General features: G+C 48.3%; 1 protein-coding gene across 5 annotated transcripts in view; it reads left to right on the top strand.

Moving 5' to 3' along the window:
* Nucleotides 1-23,839, top strand: part of MARVELD3 (MARVEL domain containing 3) — a 103,253-nt gene that overhangs the window by 2,248 nt on the left and 77,166 nt on the right. For all 5 annotated transcript variants that reach the window (XM_078669284.1, XM_078669283.1, XM_078669281.1 and 2 more), the window contains exon 3: nucleotides 18,135-18,265. In XM_078669284.1, the coding sequence (XP_078525410.1) occupies nucleotides 18,135-18,265 (131 nt within the window). The remainder of the gene's footprint in view (nucleotides 1-18,134; nucleotides 18,266-23,839) is intronic.

The following is a 23,839-nucleotide window of genomic DNA, read 5'->3' as shown; positions in this document are numbered from 1 at the left end:
AGGCAATGTGTCAGTACTGGATAGAGCTTTGTACCTCACAGGTGAATGAGAGAACATAATTTATCAAAAATGACTTCTCTTCATTAGCTGTAACTCCATACTTCAGGGACTTGCTCAAGCCGCACTCTTGGACACTGTCCTGCCTGTGTGATGTTGGGACCGGGACAGCCTGGGACAGAGGGCTGCAGTAGATAACTGGACCCATCAATGCCACTGCTCTTCCGTTTGGTCAGCACAAGGACTCCTCGGGCGGGCATTGTCATTTTTGCTTTTAATTAAATTATCTGTTTATGGGCACATGAGGAGACTTGAAGTTTGCCATCATGGGTGCTCTGAATAGAGAGGACAACCCGGTCCATGTTAGAAAAGAGGGAACAAATCATGCACATTGGGCGCTGAGCAAGAAGTCAAGAAAATGTTTATTTTGACCCTTCGTCTTTAAATAATGTAAATACACAAACATTAATCATTAAAAAGTAAATGCATTTAAATAAATATCCCAAAAAACACGGATAACAATACAAACCCAATCATAAGATTCATAAAAACCTCTTCTCCTAAAATTTAAACAGAATAAACATCATTTTATAGAGTTATGGAGCAACCACTGGCATCACCATAAACATTCTTAAAAACTCATTAAAAATGGCAACACGTGTCCCAATCCTGCAAAAGGTCTTTTACGGCAATCCTAAATCTCCCAATGGTACAAGCCACATCCAAATGGTGCATGTCTGTTAGGAGTGGCCCAGCTTGTATGCAGTTACTCGTACCATATTTTAAGAAAAGCAGTCTTAAAATAGTCTTACATAGGGGCAAGAATTTTAGACCATCTATAAGAATGTGCCGATTGTCACATTTAACACCTAAACCACCCCACTGCATCTATCATTGTCATTTTTATCTGATCACTACTATAACAATGGTTGATGCCCAATCTCAACCTTAGCAGTTCATATCTTAACCAGCGATTGGGAAGACAATCTATGTATGGGAACCACTCTCCATTTATCCAAGAAATGAGCATACACTGGACTGAAAACACAACAGTCCATGTGCCTGTTTGTTTGAGGGCAAAATAGATTGAGTCTATTTTGTAAGTAACATCGATGCAACAAAAACTCTTTTAAATGTTTAAACGTCATTGTATCGTAATTGTAGCTGAGTGAGATTTGAAGTGCATAGGATACAACATTTACCGAGACAGGTACCAATAACTGTGTTTTCGACGCCAGCATTCATGTACATTATAGATAACTCTATGGCATCCTCTGATGATCTTTAAAATACTTTTTTTTTAAAAACATTTTTATTGAGTTTCATCAACAACAACCAAACATGAACATTGGCAATTTTGACAGTGTTTACATCATGATACCGTGGGAAGCATACAGCTGTGCACGTTCTTAGACATACTGACTGTACCAGAGGCAGCAAAACATTTCCTCAGCCTGAACCGTGGCTCACGTTCGGCACCCTCAATTATATTTTCTAGTTGATCTGACTCAATCATCCTCACCCTCTTCATCCGAACTAGAGATGTCATCTTCAGGTAGTGGGTCACACAAATCTCCCCTATACACATTCCAAGGCATCCAAATCTTATTCCATTTACGTGGACTAGTCCTAATCGTATATACTGCTCTCTCTGTCATCATCAGCATATCCATATTCCTACACCAGTGCGCCAGTGTAGGTGTTTCTGCCGCCCCCCATTTCTGTGCAATATCCCTCTTCGCAACCGTAATGCCTAATGTGCACCAGGTTTGCCCGTGCCGTGAGAGATCATTAGGATCCCATACATTCAGAAGACTTTTACGAGGTTCTGGTGAAATAGAGATCTCTAGGGTTTGTGAAATCGTGCGCATTACCTGTCTCCAGTACTCTGTTATATTAGGGCATTCCCATATGGTGTGTATAAATGTACCTTCCTTCCCACACCCGCGGAGGCAGTAGGGATGCTGTGCCCTGTGGATCTTGTGTAAGGTGGCTCTAGTGTAGTAAATCCGGTGCAGAATTTTGAGCTGTACTAGACGAAACCTAGCCGAAATTCCCACTTCCTTCGGGGATGCCAATGCCTCATTCCATTCTGAATCGTCCATGTCTCCCACTTCGTCTACCCATCTCTCCCTCATGGACATTGGGTCAGGCAAATTGTTGATCAATTTACGATATGTGAGTGATGTGGCACTGTGTTGCATATAATCTGTAAGTACACAAACAGCTCTCAACATTCCTAGAGACTAACAATCTCCTTCGCCACTCACAGACAGGGTTCAGACCTGGACAGGGGACCGACACCGCCCTTCTGGCCGTAACAGAGGAGACAAGATCCATTCTGGATGCAGGAGGATCAGTGGCAGTGATCCTCCTGGACCTGATTGCTGCATTCGACACGGTGGACCACACCATCCTTCTCCACCGCCTCCAAAAAATGGGCTTCTCGGCGACCGCTCTGACATGGCTAAAATCCTTCTTGGAACACAGGACCGTCCAAGTGGCCGAAAGCCACGGCCACTCTAAATCTCTCCCACTGAACTGTGGAGTCCCTCAGGGCTCCTCCTTGAGCCCCACACTTTTTAATGTTTACATGGCCCCTTTGGACGACATCGCCTCTCCTTTCGGCATAAATGTGGTAATGTACGCCGACGACACTCAATTGGTCGTCTCCATCAACCAGGCCGATCAATCAATGGAGAACCTAGTCTCCTGCCTGCATCACATATCTATATGGATGGGTGACTCCAGGCTCAAACTCAACGGAGAGAAATCCGAAATCATGCTTCTAGGCGACCCTAACAAACTCCCCAAAAGCCTTGCCTGGCCAGTGAGCATGGGCACCCCCCCCCCCCACACCAAAAAAGGAAATAAAAAGCCTAGGTTTTTGGCTAGACCAGGACCTCAGCTTCAGAACCCAAGCAAGAAAGACAGCCGGCACCTGCTTTGGGCTCAAGCGAGCAGCCCGTAAGATCCTTCCGCTTATTCCCCCCCAGTCTAGGAAAATTCTGATTCAGGGCCTCATCATATCAAGACTAGACCACGGAAACGCCCTATATCTGGGCGCACCTGTAGCTGTCATAAAAAAACTCCAGCACGCCCCGGAATGCCGCAGCAAGACTACTGACTGGAACGAAATCCAGATGCTCAGCCAGACCCTCCCTCAAGGCGCTTCACTGGCTTCCCATCCAAGACGCATCTCCTTCAAAGCCTTGTGCATCTCCCATAAAATTTTACAAGGCAAGGGTCCACCAATTCTGAGACCTCTCATCAAGCCACACAAATCAACCCGACAGCTCAGGTCGGACACCCTGTATCTGGCAAGCGTACCCAGAATAAGGAAAGCTCGCACTGGCGGCCGCTGCTTTTCTTATAACGCTCCCAAGCTGTGGAACAGCCTCCCCCTCAACATCCGCAAAGAAAACCATCTTCTCTCATTCCGTAGACTGCTGAAAACTTGGTTGTTCCCCCCCAATAATCCATCCCCAGGAGTACTGTCAAGCTTTTACGTTAGCGCTGGGACGCCCGAGGGTAGCTACGCGCTCTAGAAATCCTAAATCAAATCAAGTAGCCGATCCTCCAGCGGGGAGGCTTCAGGTAACTCGGTGCCTGCCGGTATGGCCGACAACAATGCATGTTTAATCTGTACATGTCTTTAGGTTTCGTTTGGGCCTAGGCCATATTGTTGCTGGAGTTGGGGGAATGGAATCACTGCTCCATTGTTCCACAAGTCTCCCACTGTCGATATACCAATGTTGTCCCATTGGGTAAAGCCCTTGCTACGCCTTAGATGATCCAGTGCTTTAGCGTCTCACAACGGAGTGAGCTTAGTGATCACTCCTTTCCATTTTAGCTTCGCCTGCGCCGCGTACCATATTGTTACTGTGTGCTGCGCGGGTCCCATGAGTTTTGCTGCCAACCCCTTGTGGTACAGCACCGCCAGTAAACTATGAGTACCTAACTGCGCCCGATCTGCCCTATACGCAGGATCATCTTGGGGCGCATGTATTCATTGGTTGATGGTCTTAAGTTGTCGCCCAGTAGTATATTTGCAAATTCGGCAGGGCAATTCCCCCCTCATACCAGCTTCTATTCAGTTTGTTATGTGCTATGCGTGCGGGATGGCGACCACGGCCGTCACTTGCTGAAAATAGCGCGGCGCCACCGGATATGGTGTGTTCTCAAGCGCATATAGGAATCTCGGCAGTGCCATCATTTTATACAGTGCTGCTCTCCCCAGCAGTGTAAGGGGTAGTGTTGCCCAATGCTTCACATCGCGCCGCAAGCGGTCCAATGGTGGCTTCAGATTTTGGTGGAAGAACTCTGACGATTTCCCAGTGACATGAATGCCAAGATATTTAAAGGAATCCACTGCTACCACCAGCTGGCATTCGGAGGCAAGGACCGGTCTCGTCCCTTGTAGCACGTAAATCACCGACTTTGCCCAGTTGATTGTGTAGCCCGATGCTTCCCCATGGGTGTCACATAGAGCAAGAAGCTCTGGTATGCCACGCTCAGGTTCCATGAGGTAAACTAGCATGTCATCATTGTACAGGGAGACACGATCTTCCCAACACTCCCCCCAGCTGATTCCTTTCAATAACACGGTTGCTCTAATCAAAGTCGCTAGTGGTTCCAATACCAACGCGAACAACAAAGGGGACAGGGGGCACCCCTGTCGTGTCCCTCTCACCAGTTGAATCCCGCGAGAGATGTGGCCGTTTGCTGCGACATGCGCCACCGGGTGAGTATATAAGAGTTGTACCCATGCTATAAATTTAGGGCCAAACCCCATACGCGCCAGCACAGAGAAGAGATATTGCCACTCCACCATATCGAACGCCATTTTAGCGTCCAATGACCGTATCACCGCCGGCGCTGCTAGCTGGGAAGCTCGCGCCAATACACCATGGACTCGCCTAAGGTTCATATCTGTGTTTCTGTTAGGCATAAAGCCCGAATGTCCGGGACATTAATCTATTTGCCAGAAGTTTCGCTAAGATCTTCGCTTCCGCATTCAGGAGCGAAATCGGGCGGTATGAAGCACAGGCAGTCGGTGGTTTTCCGGGTTTCGGAATTGCCACAATTGTCGCAGTACGTTGGTCCAGGGGGAGTTCAGCAATCTCCAAACTTTCCGTGTACATTGCTAGAAGCGGCGCACTGAGCGTATCCGATCTTAACTTACACCATTCAATGGGTATCCCGTTGGGGCCTAACGCCTTCCCTGATTGCACCGCACTAATGGCCAGTTGTATTTCGTCAGCCGTGAGGTCTGCCTCCAGCTACTCGGCCGCCTCCGGTGTTAGCGTCCGGGTGACTATATGACTGAGGGAGTCCATTGTTACCTCCTGCGTCACCGTTCTGTCTGGGGTATATACCTTCCCGAAATATGCTGCTAGAGTGTTGACTATATCTTCCGGGCGCGCCCGCAGTGTCCCATCTGATGCACGGAGCTGTAGTATACCCCTGGCGCCCACCCCCTTTTTGTCTAGCCAGGCTAACATTTTCCCTGCCTTATCTCCCACATCGTATATTCTATGGGTAGTGGCTGTGATATTGTCAATGGTCCATCGTTTCAGATGAGCCTCATAGCGCTGCTGACATAATTGCAATGTGTGTAGTGATTCCGGTGTGGGATCTGCCATGTGTGCTGTGTTAGCTGCGCGCAGCTCCAGTTCTAAATCTGACAATTCCTGCTGTCTCGCTCGTTTGTGTCCCGTGATAGATGTTATGGCTTGTCCTCGCAATACCGTCTTGTATGCTTCCCAGAGGATCGTGGGAGAGGCCACTGACGCCGCGTTTTCTTGAAAGTAGTACTGTGTCGCCTTCGTCAGTTCTTTCCGAATTTTGGGGACCTTGAGATACCCGGGGTATATTGGGTATATCCTTTTTCGTGTCTTTTCCTGACAGGAGAGAGTGAGGAGCACCGGGGATTGGTCAGAGATCCCCCTGGGTTGAATGTCTACACTGTCAATGGTGAGTGACCCATTTCTGTGCATCAGGAAATAGTCGATCCGCGAAAGACTATTGTGTGTCGAGGAATAGTAAGTGTATGGCTGCATGGTGGGGTGCGTACATCTCCACACGTCTGTCAGTCCCAGAGCCTCTAGGAATCCGCGGAACCGAGAGGGCCCAGGTGTGTGGGGCCGGGCAGGGAATCTGTCCACTGACTCCTCCGCTGCTGTGTTGAAGTCCCCCCCCTATGATAAGGTCCCCTGCTGGCGGATCTAAAAAGAACTTTCCTAGTACAGGTATAGCTACTGACTGGAGTGCTGGCGGTATGTAGACTGACACTATAGTTAACCGCTTGCCTTCCCACTGCCCCTTAACTGCTGCGAAACAACCCTGATCATCTATTTTCGTGTGTAGAGCTATGAAGGGGAATGTCTTCCGCACTAAAATGCCCGTCCCCCTAGAGCCCGATGTGAATTCGGAGTGCACTGCCATCTTGTATCCCCGTCTATCTAATGCCTGATGCGCTCTACCTGTGAGATGAGTTTCCTGTAATAGGATCAATGCAGGGCCTAATCTCTTTATGGCCTGTAACACCAATCCCCTTTTGATTTTGTCCCCTAGGCCTCGCACGTTCCACGTAAGGATCTGCAGCGGTGCTACCGGTATTACCCGTGTCTCCCCTCCAGGAGTGTCAGGTGGTGAGTTGTGTGCCATATATAAATTGGTGAGTGTCGTTAAATAGTATCCGGAATAGTAGTGTATAGTGCCAGCCCCTTAGTGGCGTTGTCAGTGAGTCTTTCCCTTCGCTTCCTGCCTCAATGCTTAATGCCAAATTAACAAAAACTAGTGCCCGCCTCCCCTCATCTCCCCCCTCCCTGCCTCCCTGCTTAACGGACATTGAACCGCCCGCCTCCCCAACTTAGCAGAGTGCTCGCCCCCGTTTAAACCCATAGTACTTGCTTGCTGGGGCAAAGGTCTCGTGGAGGCATCGGCCCTTCATGCCCTCCTTGGCTTGCCCAAGCCAGTGTCCGATAACAGCCTGACCTGCATTGTTCGTTGCGGTTAGTGGTCCCGTGGTAATCGATCTTCCATGTGCCCGGTTAGTGTTCCTTGTCCCTGGATCCCGCTCCCGGCGATTGTTCCGGAGTTGCACGCCTTGATGCTTGAGATCCGGTGAGCTCCCCCTGCAGATGGTTCCGATTGTTCCCATTTGTGAGGCGAGGAGCTTCTGCCTGTCTCCAGCCCTCCAGCAAATCATGCGCCATTTCCGGTGTGTCGAAAACCAAGTCTTGTTGTCTGCCACCACTCTCAATCGCGCCGGGAATAACATAGAATATGGTAGCTCTCGCTCTCTCAGTGTCTTTTTGACTTTCAGGAAGCATTTCCGTCTGCGGGCGACCTCTGCACTGTAGTCTGGAAAAAAGGCAAGCGTAGAGTTATGCACACGGATTGGTGGCGCAATTCTTGCAGCTTGGAGGATCACGTCCCTGTCTCTGAAGTTAAAAAACCTGGCCCGGGGGCCGCCCCCGGTTTCGGTTTGCCGCCAGGAACTCTGTGTGCCCTTTCCACTGAGAAGAAGTGGGACAAACCTTTGGGCTGCAGCCTGGTCTTAATCAATTCCTCCACATTGAGATCCTTTGTTGGCGAGCCTTCAGACTCCGGAATCCCTAAAATTCTCACATTATTCCTTCTGGAGCGCCCCTCCTGATCATCCAGCTTCTCCTTAATCAGGTTGTTTTCCGTCTCGAGGCGAGCTATCGCCGTTTGCAATTCTGAGGTGTCCTCCATAAGAGATTTCGTGACCATCTCGACCTCCTTCATTCGCTCTGCCATTTTGTGGAAGTCCGCCCGCAGCAGGGTGACGTCAGTAGAAATCGTTCCAACTGTGGTCTGCACTTGCGTTAGAGCCTTCATCACATCTTCGAGTGTTATTTTCTTGGTCCCGTCTCCCTCCTGTGGTTTCCCCGTGGGTGTACGCCCCTCCGTCGCTGGTGGATTTCTTTTCTCATAGGCGTATTTATCCAACTTTTGCTGCGCTGATTGAGCTTTCGGCCCTCTGCCTGCCATTGTGTCGCTTCGTAGAGTTCGTTATAGCTGGAATGAGCCACCCGCGCCGATAAGCTGCCCCCAGGGCCCTGTAGGTGTGGGTATGAATCTGCGGCACCGTTCTGATCTGCGTGTGAAGTCCAGTGTGGGGACTACCCCTGCCCCAATTGTTGAAGAGCGCCCACCTCGTCTTCAGGTAGTATTTCGCCGCCACTACTGCGCCAGTGTATCCTGCTCTCTGTGAGGATCTTCTTTATTCGTAGAAATGCGCTATGATGGGGTGCTCTGCTGGTTCTGGGTATCGCCAGTCTGTTGTTTCTTCAGTTCCTTCGTGAATCTTTGCCCAGACGCGCGTGCGGAGGTCTGTGTTATCACCCGGCTCCTCCTGTTGCTCTCCCACCGGTGTGCACCCCTCGTGGTCGCTCTCTACCACTGCCGCCAGTCAGACACCGCCTCTCTTGTCCACCGCAGTGCCCAAGTGGTATGCACCGCTCTAACTGCAGGAGTCTGGCGTGTTTGACCCCTATGAGTGCCGCTGAGGGTCACGTGCAGTCTCGCTCACTCCTGGGTGTCCCCGTCGTGTGGGCTGCCAATGGGGGGGGTGCTGTATTGGGCCCCCTCTGCTTCACCTCTGCCGCAGGACCGCGTGGGGGGAGTTTGCACAATGGGGCGCTGCCGTACCTGCGCCGTTATCGACTATTAATATCTCCGCACACGGGTGAGTTCTGTGCTCCCAGCGGGGGCCTGATGGAATGCCCCGATCGCCCACACCTCCGCTAGTTACTGTGGGTCTGCTGTGGTGTCCAGAATCTTTGGAGGTCCGGACCCGGGGATGGCAAGGCGAACTTCCTGTTTGTCCCTACCATCCTGCTCCTACTTCCGGTCGGGCTCCCGCACCACTACAGGCCGGTGTTAGGGTCCTGCTGTAGGCCGCTGGATGCTGGCATCGATTTACCTCCGGTTCCCAGTCGGGTGTCGGTAACGGATCTTCACAGGGCAAAGCTGTATGGTCCTGCACTCCAGTCACAGACTCTGGAGTCTGCAGTCGTCGTGGATCATTGTGCGGATCGGTTGAAGGGCCGTTTTATCCACGGGGCCTTCTCACTACGCAGCCGTCGTAGTCGTCTGCTAGCCACGCCCCCTCTTAAAATACTTTTTTATTGATGTCTCAGCCTTCTAAGTCTTGTGTGACACCCCTCTTTTAGTATTACCCCCTTCCTAAGCTGGCTACAATGGAACAAAACTTGGGGGCTCCTCCCCATTAAATGCTTAGAAAGATTACTGTCATGCTGCCAAAATCCTTCCAGGATGCCTGTCCTCATAACATTTTAAAAGTAGGCGTGAGGGAAATTTAAATTATGCTTGCACGATTCACAAACCTTATAACTGTTTTGCTTAATTTTTCATTACACGATATGGTCGTGGGAGATACATTTGTGCACACGTTTCGCAGAAAGGCATTTTTGTATGAAAAGTCTTATTTTGTGTGACTTTCTCTTTACCTGAAGTAAATGCTTGCGTGAAAAAAATCACGAAGGATAACGGCAAATTCATGTTTGGCACAAATGTTTCACACAATTTCACAAAAAAATTTAATTTTTTCTCACACCCCAATAAAACAAAAGTACATGCTATCGTGCTACCTGCCAAGCTCAAGCAACCTACTTTCATTTGGCTTAAAAATATTTGGAGTCCCACTACCCTTTCCCGTGTCCTTGAGGCTTTCCCAACCTCTCCATCCATATGCATGCTGCTATCTGCTCTCCTTCTATTGTACTTCCTGTCTTTATAAGATTTTGCCAGTGTCATTTTATTTCGTGTTAGAATATCAAATAAAATAGGTGTAAGAAAGGGAGGCAATGGCAGAGAAAGATATGTGTTAGAAACATTTTCCTTATCCTACAATGTGCAAATAATAAAACCATAGCTCGCCCAGTAACTCGCATGACCTTGGATTTTAAATATATCATGATAAATTGAAAACCACAATAAATTAACCCTCAAACAGGCCTCTGAGATTGGATTTGGTGTCTTTTTTTTAAATTGAGTTCTTGGTGTTACTTTTTAAAATGTTGTTCTTGGATGAAACAGACTATTATCAGTTATGACTATAGACATTCAGCACATTTTTAAAACTTATTCTGCATCATCCACCAGCGAACGCTTTCTGGGAACTCTTTGCAAAGCTGAAAGTTTGTTTTTTAGGCCTGACTAGTGACCAGTTTAGCCGTATGGATATACCTCAAATCAGCAAATAACATGCAGAAAGCGGTCTTTGGGTCAGCCCTCTTCAGTCATTGGCTGTTTTTTGTTGTTAGCGTCCTAACATCAGTGTTCAACTAGGACAGGTTACTTGTACTTTAATTCTGCCTGCCACACAGGACAGCAAAATGAATTAAAAATGCAACGTCAGTGGCATCCTCCTACAAAGCAATACAATACCTCTAAATTATGCAGCACTCCTATCCTTCATATTGCTTTTTAAGTATTTGCATTTCTTTGTATTCTTTATTCTGTAGTGCTTACATATTGCCTGGATACTACTTCACAGAGCTTTGCCAGTGCCCGCGTGCTGCCTGAGTGCCCCATGTCATATCCGCATTTTAGCTTGTAGCCTCACTATCTCCTTGCCACTCTTCCTCTTTTATAAGCTGGTAGGGATTAGTCTTCTCAGACCTTCAGACATGGGGTATCCAACATCAGTACGGCACTCTTAACCGCTCTCTTATTTAAATCTCTCAGTTTTTGAGCACCACTCAGTTGACTTTTGAAGAACACACATCCATCCCTTTTGTCCTCTGGTTCGAATGCTTGACTCTGTATATCCATCAGCTTAATCCCCCACATTGCCTTCATCCTCGTATCTTTTTTTGTTTGGTCGGATGTTTTTCCAATTACACAACCCATTTGTTTAGGTCGAGCCTACTAGATAGCACAAGCTGTCTGGGTGCATAAGACCTATTGTGGGCTTACAAAGAGCTTACAGGCCACCCGTTGCTTACCATTGGTTGACTTTATTGTCATTTTAATTTGCATGCTTCTTATTCAATGGCTTTCATTGTCCCAGCTAGTCCATCTTGTGTTTATCCTGCCCCTGGAGCATAGCTGCTTTACTCTTTAACATTTTGGCTGGCTTCTATCCTTTCAGTGCTTGCTTTTAGGGAACTACTTTTTTCGTTTTTTTTAAGGACTCCACGAGAGTGCATGTGTTTTCCAGCAGTCTCCTCTTTGTGCTTTTCCCCACCCACATTTCTCTCCCTTGCCAATGTGCTTCTTTTCCCCACCCGTCTTGTGCTGCTCTCTCGCCCGTATACTTCCCCTTGCTCCACGTTGTTCCCTTTTGCCGACCTGTTTCTGCCTTTGCCCTGGAGTTCTTTCACTCTTTCCCTTGTTTTCTTCATCGACCCCATGTGCTCTCACTCATGTTGCTTCTCCCCCACCCACCAATTTTTCTCCGTTTTTTTCCCCACCCTGCTTTTGCAATCCACTCATGTAATTTTTTTTAAGCACTTTCAAGCTACATTTAAAAAAAAAAAAAGATTTTGCAGTTTTTTTTAAATTTACTGATTCACCTCGGAACTGAAAAGAAAAAGAAAAAAAACCCTGTGCCTTTTTATAGGCATGCATGTCAAAAGCATATGCGCCTACAAAGTGAAGCAGCCTCAGTGTGCCTTTTGTTTTTTAGCGATGTTGTAAAGCAGCCACAGTGCTGTACAGCATGGCTGAAAAACGTTGGCAAAGCCAGTAAGTTTCGTAGGCAATACCTAGTGTCTTTGCCAGGTCTCTTCTTCCTATGCTTCTCATCACCCCTTGCTAACTCGTTCCTGTGTGTTTCTGTCCCCTGCACTGTTTTCTTATTTGTATACCTCTCTCTTGCTCCTTTGCTGTTCTCCCTTATGCATTGCTTTTTCCTATCCTCTTCGGTTGCTTCCCCCACCTACTGGCTCCTCTGTTTCCCCCCCCCCGCTGTCCACAATTTTTAGGTCGAGCATTCAAGACCTCTTGTGTATACTTATGTGTATGTACTTTGTGGGCTCTGGAGATCAGCCCTAGGACATGTCTGCTTCCACTTAGGGACTTTTTTTCTGTTCAACTGTCTCTAGTTAACGGTCTTGATAGAAAACGGCCAGTAGAGGTCAGTAAAACACAATTGCTTGCTGCTTGTTCAGCTGCCTCTATTTAACTGTCTTGATAGAAAACGACCAGTAGAGGTCAGTAAAATACCAGAATTGCTTTCTGCTGAGGGACTTTCTTTTTTTTATTTTTTTGGCAACAGAGGTCAGTAAAATACCAGATTCACTTTAGCATTCTCTGGATTCCAGTCCATAGAACTTGTCTCCCACAAGCACCCATAGACAATATTTTGTTAAATCTTGTATTTTCAGTGATATGGCCCCGGAAGGCCCCGATTTTAAATTAAAAATAGAGCTTTGAACTATACCATTTCCTGCTGAAAGGCAATATTTTTTCCATGTGTTCCCATACCTGGCGTGTCGAACAGTTTTGGTGCTTACTTCCCCTCCATGTTAACGAACAGTAGATGTTTCGGCACCCAGCATAATGTGCTGCATAGCTAAATACATATGAGGTCCCAAACTTGAGACTGATTGCATTGCAAATCCTTGTTTTTTTATATTTAATGTTTTAGGGAGCGAAGAGCAGGTAGCAAACTGCTGCCAGCTCTTCCCTCTAACAAAAAATAAAAAGTGCTTTCGTGCTACTTCTTTTTCACTCTGCACAGCATCGTGCAGATGCTGTACACAGCATCACCAAACGTCATTGCAGTCAATAGGTTCCAAAGGTGCTACAATAGTAACTTTGCCAATGCGTGTTGCCCAAGTGATTAGGTGCTTTTTCAAACTAAGGGCAACTAGCAGCAGGTATAACACCAATATACACTCGCTCCCTTTATCCTGAGTGGCCCCATACCCCCACTGGTTGACTTCGGCCTTCGAGCGCTGTCTTGCATGCAGTCCCTGCCAGGTCTCTCGCTAGACAGAAGCTTGTGTTGCCTCCAGGCCTGTAATTGCTCCAGTAGATAACAAGCATTTACAATGCAACGGTTTCGCCTTTGCAAAAGTTTAAGCTACTGGCTTTGTAAATGACAAACTTTTTATTTATGTGTTGGTTTTGAAAACAGATAAATAAAAGGCATTGTCATTTACAATACTATTGTAAATAATAATACTAATACTATAACCCAGAGGTCACTGTCCGGGCATCCGAAACACCCACCACTGGGGACGACAGAAGCTAAGACGACCCCCAACCAGAGGGGGCGGAGAGTCACTGCACTGTAGAAGGAGCAGAACTGTGGTATGATAGTCAGAACTGGGAGTGCAGAGACCGAAGGAAGAGAGGTCAGTGATGGGAGGGAAGAGACAGACGGATGAGAGGTCAGAACTGGGAGGGAAGAGACAGACGGAAGAGAGGTCAGCGATGGGAGGGCAGAGACAGACGGATGGGAGAGAGGTCAGTGAGAGGTCAGTGACGGGAGTGCAGAGACGAACGGATGGGAGAGAGGTCAGTGAAGGGAGTGCAGAGACGGACGGATGGGAGAGAGGTCAGTGAAGGTAGTGCAGAGACGGACAGATGGGAGAGAGGTCAGTGAAGGGAGTGCAGAGACGGACGGATGGGAGAGAGGTCAGTGAAGGGAGTGCAGAGACGGACAGATGGGAGAGAGGTCAGTGAAGGGAGTACAGAGACGGACAGATGGGAGAGAGGTCAGTGAAGGGAGTACAGATACGAACGGATGGGAGAGAGGTTAGTGAAGGGAGTGCAGAGGTGGACGGATTGGAGAGAGGTCAGTGAAGGGAGTGCAGAGACGGACAGATGGGAGAGAGGTTAGTGAAGGGAGTGCAGAGGTGGACGGATTGGAGAGAGGTCAGTGAAGGGAGTGCAGAGACGGACAGATGGGAGAGAGGTCAGTGAAGGGAGTGCAGAGACGGACAGTTGGGAGAGAGGTCAGTGAAGGGAGTACAGATACGAACGGATGGGAGAGAGGTTAGTGAAGGGGGTGCAGAGGTGGACGGATTGGAGAGAGGTCAGTGAAGGGAGTGCAGAGACGGACGGATGGGAGAGAGGTCAGTGAAGGGAGTGCAGAGAGTGCAGAGACGGACGGATGGGAGAGAGGTCAGTGACGGGAGTGCAGAGACAGACGGAAGGGCGAGAGGTCAGTGAAGGGAGTGCAGAGACCGACGGATGGGAGAGAGGTTAGTGAAGGGAGTGCAGAAATGGACGGATGGGAGAGAGGTCAGTGAAGGGAGTGCAGAGACAGACGGAAGGGCGAGAGGTCAGTGAAGGGAGTGCAGAGACCGACGGATGGGAGAGAGGTTAGTGAAGGGAGTGCAGAAATGGACGGATGGGAGAGAGGTCAGTGACGGGAGTGCAGAGACAGACGGAAGGACGAGAGGTCAGTGAAGGGAGTGCAGAGACCGACGGATGGGAGAGAGGTCAGTGAAGGGAGTGCAGAAATGGACGGATGGGAGAGAGGTCAGTGAAGGGAGTGCAGAGACGGACAGATGGGAGAGAGGTCAGTGAAGGGAGTGCAGAGACAGACGGAAGGGCGAGAGGTCAGTGAAGGGAGTGCAGAGACCGACGGATGGGAGAGAGGTTAGTGAAGGGAGTGCAGAAATGGACGGATGGGAGAGAGGTCAGTGACGGGAGTGCAGAGACAGACGGAAGGGCGAGAGGTCAGTGAAGGGAGTGCAGAGACCGACGGATGGGAGAGAGGTCAGTGAAGGGAGTGCAGAAATGGACGGATGGGAGAGAGGTCAGTGAAGGGAGTGCAGAGACGGACAGATGGGAGAGAGGCCAGTGAAGGGAGTGCAGAGACCGACGGATGGGAGAGAGGTTAGTGACGGGAGTGCAGATACGAACGGATGGGAGAGAGGTCAGTGAAGGGAGTGCAGAGATGGACGGAAAGGAGGTCAGAGCAGGGAGTGCAAAGACAGACAGATGAGAGGTCAGTGAAGGGAGTGCAGAGATGGGCGGATGAGAGGTCAGTGAAGGGAGTGCAGAGATGGACGGATGGGGGAGAGGTCAGTGAAGGGAGTGCAGAGATGGACGGATGGGGGAGAGGTCAGTGAAGGGAGTGCAGAGATGGACGGATGAGAGGTCAGTGAAGAGAGTGCAGAGACGGACGGATGGGCGAGAGGTCAGTGAAGGGAGTGCAGAGACGGACGGATGGGAGTGAGGTCAGTGATGGGAGTGCAGAGATGCACAGAAGAGAGCTCGATAATGGGAGTGCAGACAGACGGAAGTGTGGTCAGTGATGGGAGTGCAGACAGATGAGTGGAGGGAAGGTGAGAGTGGAAGTGCAGAGATCAGAGGATGGATGGGAGTGCAGAGATGAGAGCACAGAGGCGATGGACGTTTGGAACGGAGACGGTGAGTGCAGATGAGGACGTCGGGGGAAGAATGCAGGCATGGGGGTGAATATAAGACTGAAGATATTGGAGCCCGGAGGTAAGGGGAGGGCAGAACTAGGAATGAAGAAAAGAGCCGAGGTCAGAAGGGAGCACAGAGGTGGGGAGGGCAGAAACGGCGGAGGGAGGGAGAGGCGTGACGCCTGCGTGGGAGTGTTAAGGTGGAAGTAAAGAAGCGGGGGGAGGGCAGAGATAGCAGTGCAAAGGTGATTGGAGGGCGCGAAATGAGGCTGACAGAGAGCGCGGGGCCGGGCATCAGCCGGTGTCCAGCCGGAGGGGAGCAGGGGGCGTTGTGCCGGGCATCAGCCCGTGTGCAGGGCATAGGGCGGGGGCGAGGGGCCGGTTACGAATGAGGAAGCATTTTTTTCTCTGGTGGAAGTAAAGAAGCGGGGGGAGGGCAGAGATAGCAGTGCAAAGGTGATTGGAGGGCGCGAAATGAGGCTGACAGAGAGCGCGGGGCCGGGCATCAGCCGGTGTCCAGCCGGAGGGGAGCAGGGGGCGTTGTGCCGGGCATCAGCCCGTGTGCAGGGCATAGGGCGGGGGCGAGGGGCCGGTTACGAATGAGGAAGCATTTTTTTCTCTGGTGGAAGTAAAGAAGCGGGGGGGAGGGCAGAGATAGCAGTGCAAAGGTGATTGGAGGGCGCGCGAAATGAGGCTGACAGAGAGCGCGGGGCCGGGCATCAGCCGGTGTCCAGCCGGAGGGGAGCAGGGGGCGTTGTGCCGGGCATCAGCCCGTGTGCAGGGCATAGGGCGGGGGCGAGGGGCCGGTTACGAATGAGGAAGCATCTTCTCTGCTCGCAGCGGAATCCCCAGTGTCGGCCGATACCTCCGGGGAATCCCTGGCGTCACCCGGGGGACACCCGCCCACGTGGGTAAATCCGAGGAGGTCACCGCCCAGGGCGCCCGCTATAATGAATGTAATCCCAGACCTAACAAGCAACGGAGAGTGAAAGGGGAGGGGGGCGGTAACGGGGAGGGGGGCGGAACGGACAGCGGGAGGAAACGGGAACGGGGCACAGGACAGCGAGGGGGGGGAGGGCGGGAACGGGGCACAGGACAGCGAGGGGGGGGGGAGGGCGGGAACGGGGCACAGGACAGCGAGGGGGGGGGGGCGGGAACGGGGCACAGGACAGCGAGGCGGGGGGAGGGGGGGAACGGGGCACAGGACAGCGAGGGGGGGGGGCGGGAACGGGGCACAGGACAGCGAGGGGGGGGGGCGGGAACGGGGCACAGGACAGCGAGGGGGGGAGGGCGGGAACGGGGCACAGGACAGCGAGGGAGGGCGGGAACGGGGCACAGGACAGCGAGGGGGGGCGGGAACAGCACTCGGTAAAAAACAAGCACTCACCCACCTGGACTTCCTCCAACGTCGGTCGGCCGCAGAATGAGAGCAACATGGCGCCGAAAAAAACAAAAACAACTCCGCCCACCGCCGCATGACTCCACAGAGGGAACGCCCAGGGAAAAAATCGAGGGAACGCCCACGAATCTGGTCCGTGAATGACGGACAGATCTCTGTTCCAATGGCTAGCCTCCATTTATGGAGCTAGCCAATGGGACAGGGGGGCGTATTCCATTTTCCTTACTGGAAATCAAGAGATTTCTCTGGAGGCGGAGCTAAGAGCTCCGCCCTCCAGCGAAACCTAAAAAGGCCATTTAGTCTGGTGTAATTAAATTCCACTCCCTCCAGTCTGGCCGGACAAGTATCACCTGCCGGGCGGTCATGCCTGGCTGCCCTGCTCTGCATGACCGCTTAGCCACAGAGCCACCACCACAGCAAGTTTTACAAGATCTGTGGGGTCATGAGAAGGTTCTGCTCTATTCTTTCTCAAGCTGGTAATGTGGCTCAGCGAGACAAGTGCTCATTTGTTGACCCCCTTGTGATCTTCAAGTCAGGAATTTGAACGTCAGAAAAGCCAGCTTGACCCTTTATGCTGCCTTCGAGGTTGGCAAGTGAGAACCACAGAACTGGGTGGAACAACCACGTAACTAACATTGCTTAGTAGTTTGTGTTTTATATAAAACTAACCCTGGCAAAGCCAATAAGTGTGGTTTTAATGTGCGAACGCATGTAAAAAACAGGGATTCCCAAGTGCTGTTTGTGTGTTGCATGCACAAATGCTGTTTATCACGCTAAAGAATACATTTAGGCGATACAGAATTGAATGCGACAAACAGCTTAATGATTTATTGTAATGTTCAGAGGTAGAATTGTCCCTCATGCATTCCAAAAAGGGCACCACCTAAGTAGTGAAAGATACCACAAATAGCATGTGGTGATTCGGCATTATTCTTGTGGGTGGAGCCAGTGTCAATATTATGCAGATTTAAAAGAATTGGTGTTATCTAGCTGGAACTAAACAGGTAACTTTCTCCCGAAGTTCACATGAAGAAACACGTGCTATAAATACTACTTGCAAAACAATCATGTCACACAAATACATTCTGGCTTCATTTTTTAGATTATTTGTGCATTCGGTGTCTGGGCCGCCAGATGTAGAGCAAAATCTATGCCCTGCTGTGGGTAAATAAACCCTTAACGTGTGCAGCTGATTAGGTGTTAACTGAGCGCAGTTATCAGCAGTGGCCTTTTGGATTACGGCCTGTGTTTCCGCATAGCGATATGATAACAGCTATTATTGTCTAACCACTAACAAGAGACGTAGATTAACGCCAAATTGAATGGATCTTTTCTTTTCTGGTTTCCAGGGATGCTCCTTCACTGGGCTACGGGCCCCCTCTGGAGAGCCCCGCCTTTGATGAGCGAGACTACTACGAGTCTGAACGAGGGGGAGGAATCCTGGAGTGTAACAAGTGCAGATACCTGTGCACCGGAAGAGGTAAGAAGCTTGCTGCACCTCTCGAACTAATGCAGGGTCTGACAATAGCTCTGCTGAAGCACCTCGTTTATGGCCTGTTTACACCTCGGCTTTTCTGTAATGTCGCTATCTGTACTGATCCCAAAGATGTTATCACTTGTGGAAACCGGAGCGCAGATTCCTAACTACAAAACCTCTTTGCCGCATTCCAGGATCCGGAGAAATCAGTTCACCTCTCTATTTTCTGACAAAACATTGAGAGTTGCAAAACTTGCATTGATTTGACTTTTATAGCAGGGACTTCACCTGCTTTAAATGTACTAGTGGTACCTGAATTTAAAGCACTACCTTTCTGTTTGCTGCCTGGAACTTGCATGTACTTCTTTCAGCGTACCCTTCTCAGTGGAGTCTAAACTGTGATTCATTATAAAGATGGTGATAGCTAACTATTAAAGACAATTACTATACTGACCCCCGTGGCTTCCCACAAACTGATGTTACTCCTAGAAAAATGTGAGGAGGGCCCCCTTGTGTCCCCATATCTCTCGCTCCCAGATAATCGTTGTCCTTTGGCTTAATGGGGGGAAGATTGAAAGGTGAAAGGTGAAAGATTGCCCACCGATAGGCTGGGTGCCGCAGGGGCATGTGCTACACCTCTCCCCTGTCCCCCAGCTCTGGCTATCTCGATTGTATGAGGTTCTGCTAAGACCACACTCTTAGCCGGTCTGTTGCAGGGCACACGGTTCAGCTCTCAGATCAGAGCGTTGCTAAGAACACCAGACCCATGAGGAGATATTGCGCAGTCCCCCGCCCCCCTGACGTTTACTGAAACTGAAGACTGGTTTTTCAAGCTCTTCACCTGGCTCGTGCCTGAAGTTTGTGAATCTCGCAGCTCAGGCGGGAGTTTCACTGATCCGTGTGACGTGACGTCACACTTGGCTCATGAATCCTGCTATTACCAGGAAGCACTGTGGACTTGTAGCTGATGAGTCCCAGCGAGCAGCACTGGCCTGTGCTATGCCCTGCAGCATGGATCTGGCCAGTGCCTGTGTCATCAATGTAAGGGCATTGCTTGAAGTTGAAGCAGCAGGCTGTCGACTGCCGGGGTCGCTAAATACCAAGGTTGTCTAGTCTTGATTCCACCTTTCTTCCACCACCCTACACTTCCTGTCTCTTTATCTCTCTCCTTCACTGATGTAAAGATCATTGTCACATGAAAAGCTAATTTAAGCAATTTGTTGTAAGTTGCATTCCAGCCAGGTGAGCTGTCTTGGTGTTCCACATTCTTGTATGATTGGCTCGTTGCTTGGTGTGGGTGGAGGCGCTGATAAGAGAGGCTGGTAGCAGTGGTCATTGGTGATCTATGATGGTGGCAGTGATGGGGTATGATGGCTGCCCTGGTTTGCAGCGGTTGAGCCTAGCTCCCTAAATGTAGAATTCTAGGTGTTGGGGTGGGGATTTGGGGAAGATCTCCCCAGCCCAATTTTTTATTTTTTAATTAAGCGGGCCCGATAGTGCAATTTTACGGCTCTATTTTCAAGAAGTTTGCTAAAAAGGCATAGCCTCCGAAAGGGCACTCATTACACATTTCTGTACTTTTGTGGCGTGCCAAGCAAAGCCGAACCTGCCCTGGAGGGATGCAGCTTGCCCAACCCAAAGGTCATTTTGAGAAAATGTGGCATATGGTGAATTGTTCAGAACGGCTTCCCTAGAAGGTTGTTTAAAAACATAAGTGACTTGGCAAATCAGAATTTTGTTAACCATAGTATCTCATACAGTTCTACACCCCACTTCTTGCAGTTTTCCTATTCCGCCGCTCATAATTTTTTTAGTCCTATATTGGGAGTGCCACTTTACTTGAAAGTGGCAAAGTGGGAAAAAGAATATGCACACATCTTGGAATCTGGTTAGTACAGCAGAGCTAAAGAGATGTACAAACTTCTACAGCAGTGCCGTCCTCCATATAAAGAGATAGTAGACCGATTACGCCAACCTAACAGACTAGGGTTTCACACAGCTTTGGCTATTCATCTAAATATCTGTTTTAAATGCATATTTAGAAATTCATCATTCTGTCACCAAACATCAGTCAGACAGTTTATGAAAATACATAAATGTGAGGGAACACGCACTGTAATGTCCACAATTAATCCTAGTACTCCGTTTGAAGCGTGCTATAAAGGGTCTCACTCTCTGATCATAGAGCGTGTATGACAAATTCAGAAGCCGCGTCCCCTGTTAGGAGAATTTGCTGTGCTAAAGGGGACAGAACCTTTGTCAAGAAGTCGTTAAAAAATAATTCAACTTGAATTTAGTTCAAATGCGATATGTTTATTGTATCAAGACATTATTCAATTTTCATCCGCCTTGTCCAACAGTATTGATTTAATAATTTATGTTTCTCTTTAAAATGATATATTTCATCCAAAACAATTAAATTGCATTATCCTATCCCAATGCATCGTACCCTACAGGGGACGCGACTTCTGAGTTTGTGAAAATACCCACATTTTACTACTAAATAAAAGCAACATTTTCCCCCAAACAAAAGTTTATATTTTTTATGAAATAACATTTTCGGTCTGAAGCACAAGCATTTATTTGTTGGTAAATACATGTTTCATGCTCATACATTGAGTTGCCATTTTCCTTGTGTATTCACATATAATGGTGCCACAAATGGATAGGTTGTGCCTTGCATGCCCATGTATCGTCACCCTTCATGGTAGATGCCCATAATATGAAAATAATTGTAACTAATATGCCAGGGCCAGTATTATACTAAAGACTGACCTAATCATTCTACAGATGTCCATAATAGACCAGGAATTAACACGAGTATGCTCGGGTCAGTATAATAACAAAAATGGGCACCGTCATGCCATAGTTACATCAGTAAGCGAAGAATTACCACTGCTATGCCAGGGTCCACAGACTTACACGGATTGGCATTATCATTCCACGGATGTTCACAACTTGCCAAGATTTACCATCATTTTCCAAGGACTAGAATCTTCAAAGGGATTGGCGTCATGCTTTAAATGCCCAGATTATGCCACATGTTACCACAGTCATGCAATGGCCAATATTATACCAGGGGTAAGGTATAGGCACAATCATGTCATTACTGCCCATCGTCTACCAAGAATTGCCACCAAAATGCAGCCCAACATTTTACCAGCAGTCTGTACCATCCTACAATGAATGCCCACAAAATGGCATGAATTAACACTACTGTGCCCTTTAGTACAAATATTACATGAAGGGTGGGCAGTGAGCAAAATATCATGGATGCCCAAAATATACCAACTACCTCTATTTTGCCAGGGTCACCAATAGTAAGAGTGGAAAGTGCATGTCTTGGATGCCCACAGTATCCCAGTAAATATCAATATGTCCGGGACAGCACGCTCACATATATGCAAGCAAATACTTCCTTGGCAACCATCGGTCTGCTGAGCTTCCGGTCTCCCTCCCCAAGATGTGGCTGCCCTAGTAAAACGGATGCAGTGTGTCTGGAAGTGCAGGTTCTTTGTGGGCCCTGCACTTTCAGTCACATTTAAGGTGTGGTGCTGCTTCAAGCTTGCTATCTACTAGGTGGCACACAGCTTTCACCCTTAAGCACACTTGCCCACTAAGACACTCATCCGTGTACACTGTGGTCCGATATCTAAGATCAGTCTCCATTGTCCACCAATTTATTGGAAAGTGCATTATATTTAATGACTTCTTCCATCAATGCGTTTCCATTTCCTAAGTGGTGTCGCAGATTTGGTTAAGGCACTTCATGAAATGTAACGCATGCTCCAGATAGAAAAATCCAGTCCCATACCACCTTTAGACATCCCACATGGTACTCTCTGCATTCAGGGGTTGAAGTGAGCATAAGCGAATGGGAACAGTCTTACTTCTGCTATTTTTACAGTTTTATAGTTCCACCACATTTTCAAATCAATTTCACAACTGTGGTAAACAATTTCACACTTGAAGCATTCCTGTTTACATTTTACGGTTGTACTTGATACCCTTTGAAGCTCATGATTACACTTGTGCTCCTGATGAAGTCGGAGGGATGCTCCACCCACGCCTCTTCAATTGTAGATTTTTGGCACACCCGGGCTACGTCCATACATTCTCCAAGTCCCATCCTAACACTGTCCCTTTTCCTTTCCAGATGTGAGTAGCCTATTAAAAAAAATATATATATATAATTCTTTTGTAACAAAAAGATAGTTAAAATTATATTTTATGGGGTAATAATCTCTTTTGGTCACTTTGCTGATCCATTATTCATAACCAATATAAAGTGGGGCATCAAGGTTGGCTCTTGTGCTATTCTAATTAGTGTAAGTCCAGTCAATTCAAGGAGACTGCCGCTTGGAAGGGTGTGAGGTGGAACTGATAAGTGGAATTCCCTCACCAATATGGAGCGCTACTGATCGCAGTTGGATGAACACATAATTATGTGCTGGAGGAGTTGCCAAACACAGGATAACAAAAATGAATGACATACCATATTCCAAATCAGACAATCCCAATGTAGAGGGAATAACCAAAGGCCTGGGACATACATTTCTAACATTTTGAGCAATGGAGGTATTTAAAAGTTCTGTGTTTTGAGTTGTTCTAGAGTCTGTATGTCCAAAACATCTTTGGTGGACTACATTGATTTTTTTGAGGTTTTATGATACACTGCTAAGGAGCATCCGGCCTAATTACAGATGTTGCTGGTGTAGAGGGGCTCTGTCTTGCCTTCAGTACGTTTTAATACAGTGCTTCTTAATTCTGTCAAATATAAAAATGTTGATTAATCTTTTCTGTGCAACAAAAATCAACAATAGCTTTAAATTATTATTAGAGATTCTTCAGTTGTCAGAAATTGCACGAGGTTTCCAAACCTTTTTAAGAAACTCTATTCACTTCCAGTTCCAGTTCCCTAATCCACATACAGAGGGCTTCCTATGTATTTAATTTTCTTGATACATCTGGTTAGGTGTATGTTGCGCCTTGAGACCCTCCCGGGTGAGTAGTGCGCTATACAAATGGCATGATTGCTTGATTGATTGATTTTTATTTATTGAGATCTTGATAATACGCATGTGTGATGGTGATATTGCCTATTCTCATTTCGTTGCCATTTTCGGTGAATGGCATTTTAATAATTTGTGGGTTCTGTAATTCTTCTGTGAAGCGTATCCTTTTCTATTCCTTTTTGGCCCACTGAAAGCGGGGTTGTTGTGGAGAACAAGTGCTAAACGTGGCTGATCTTGGTTTAGGGAAGTAGAATGAGGAGTGCAGTTGTGTGTTTTTGGAGGAGGGTGGTACTGTGAAACCACTATCTGAAGATAAGTTAAGCATGAATAGTAAAAATAGAGTTGTGTTCCAGGGGAATGTGGGATGGCCAAATGGAAGTCTGAAGCATGTGTGTTTGACAAATCGCATGGTTGCATACTGCTAATTCTCTGGATTCATCTCTGCCCCCTTCTTGATGCTGCTAAGCTTCAATCCCACCATTTTACCCTCCAATATCGTAATGAAATATTAAACCAGCATTGAAGGAGATTTAGCCTACTGGCTCTGAGTCAAATGCACGTG

Source organism: Lissotriton helveticus, chromosome 12, assembly GCF_964261635.1.
Source record: "Lissotriton helveticus chromosome 12, aLisHel1.1, whole genome shotgun sequence".
NCBI lineage: Eukaryota > Metazoa > Chordata > Amphibia > Caudata > Salamandridae > Lissotriton > Lissotriton helveticus.
This window is presented reverse-complemented; position numbering and strand designations above follow the sequence as displayed.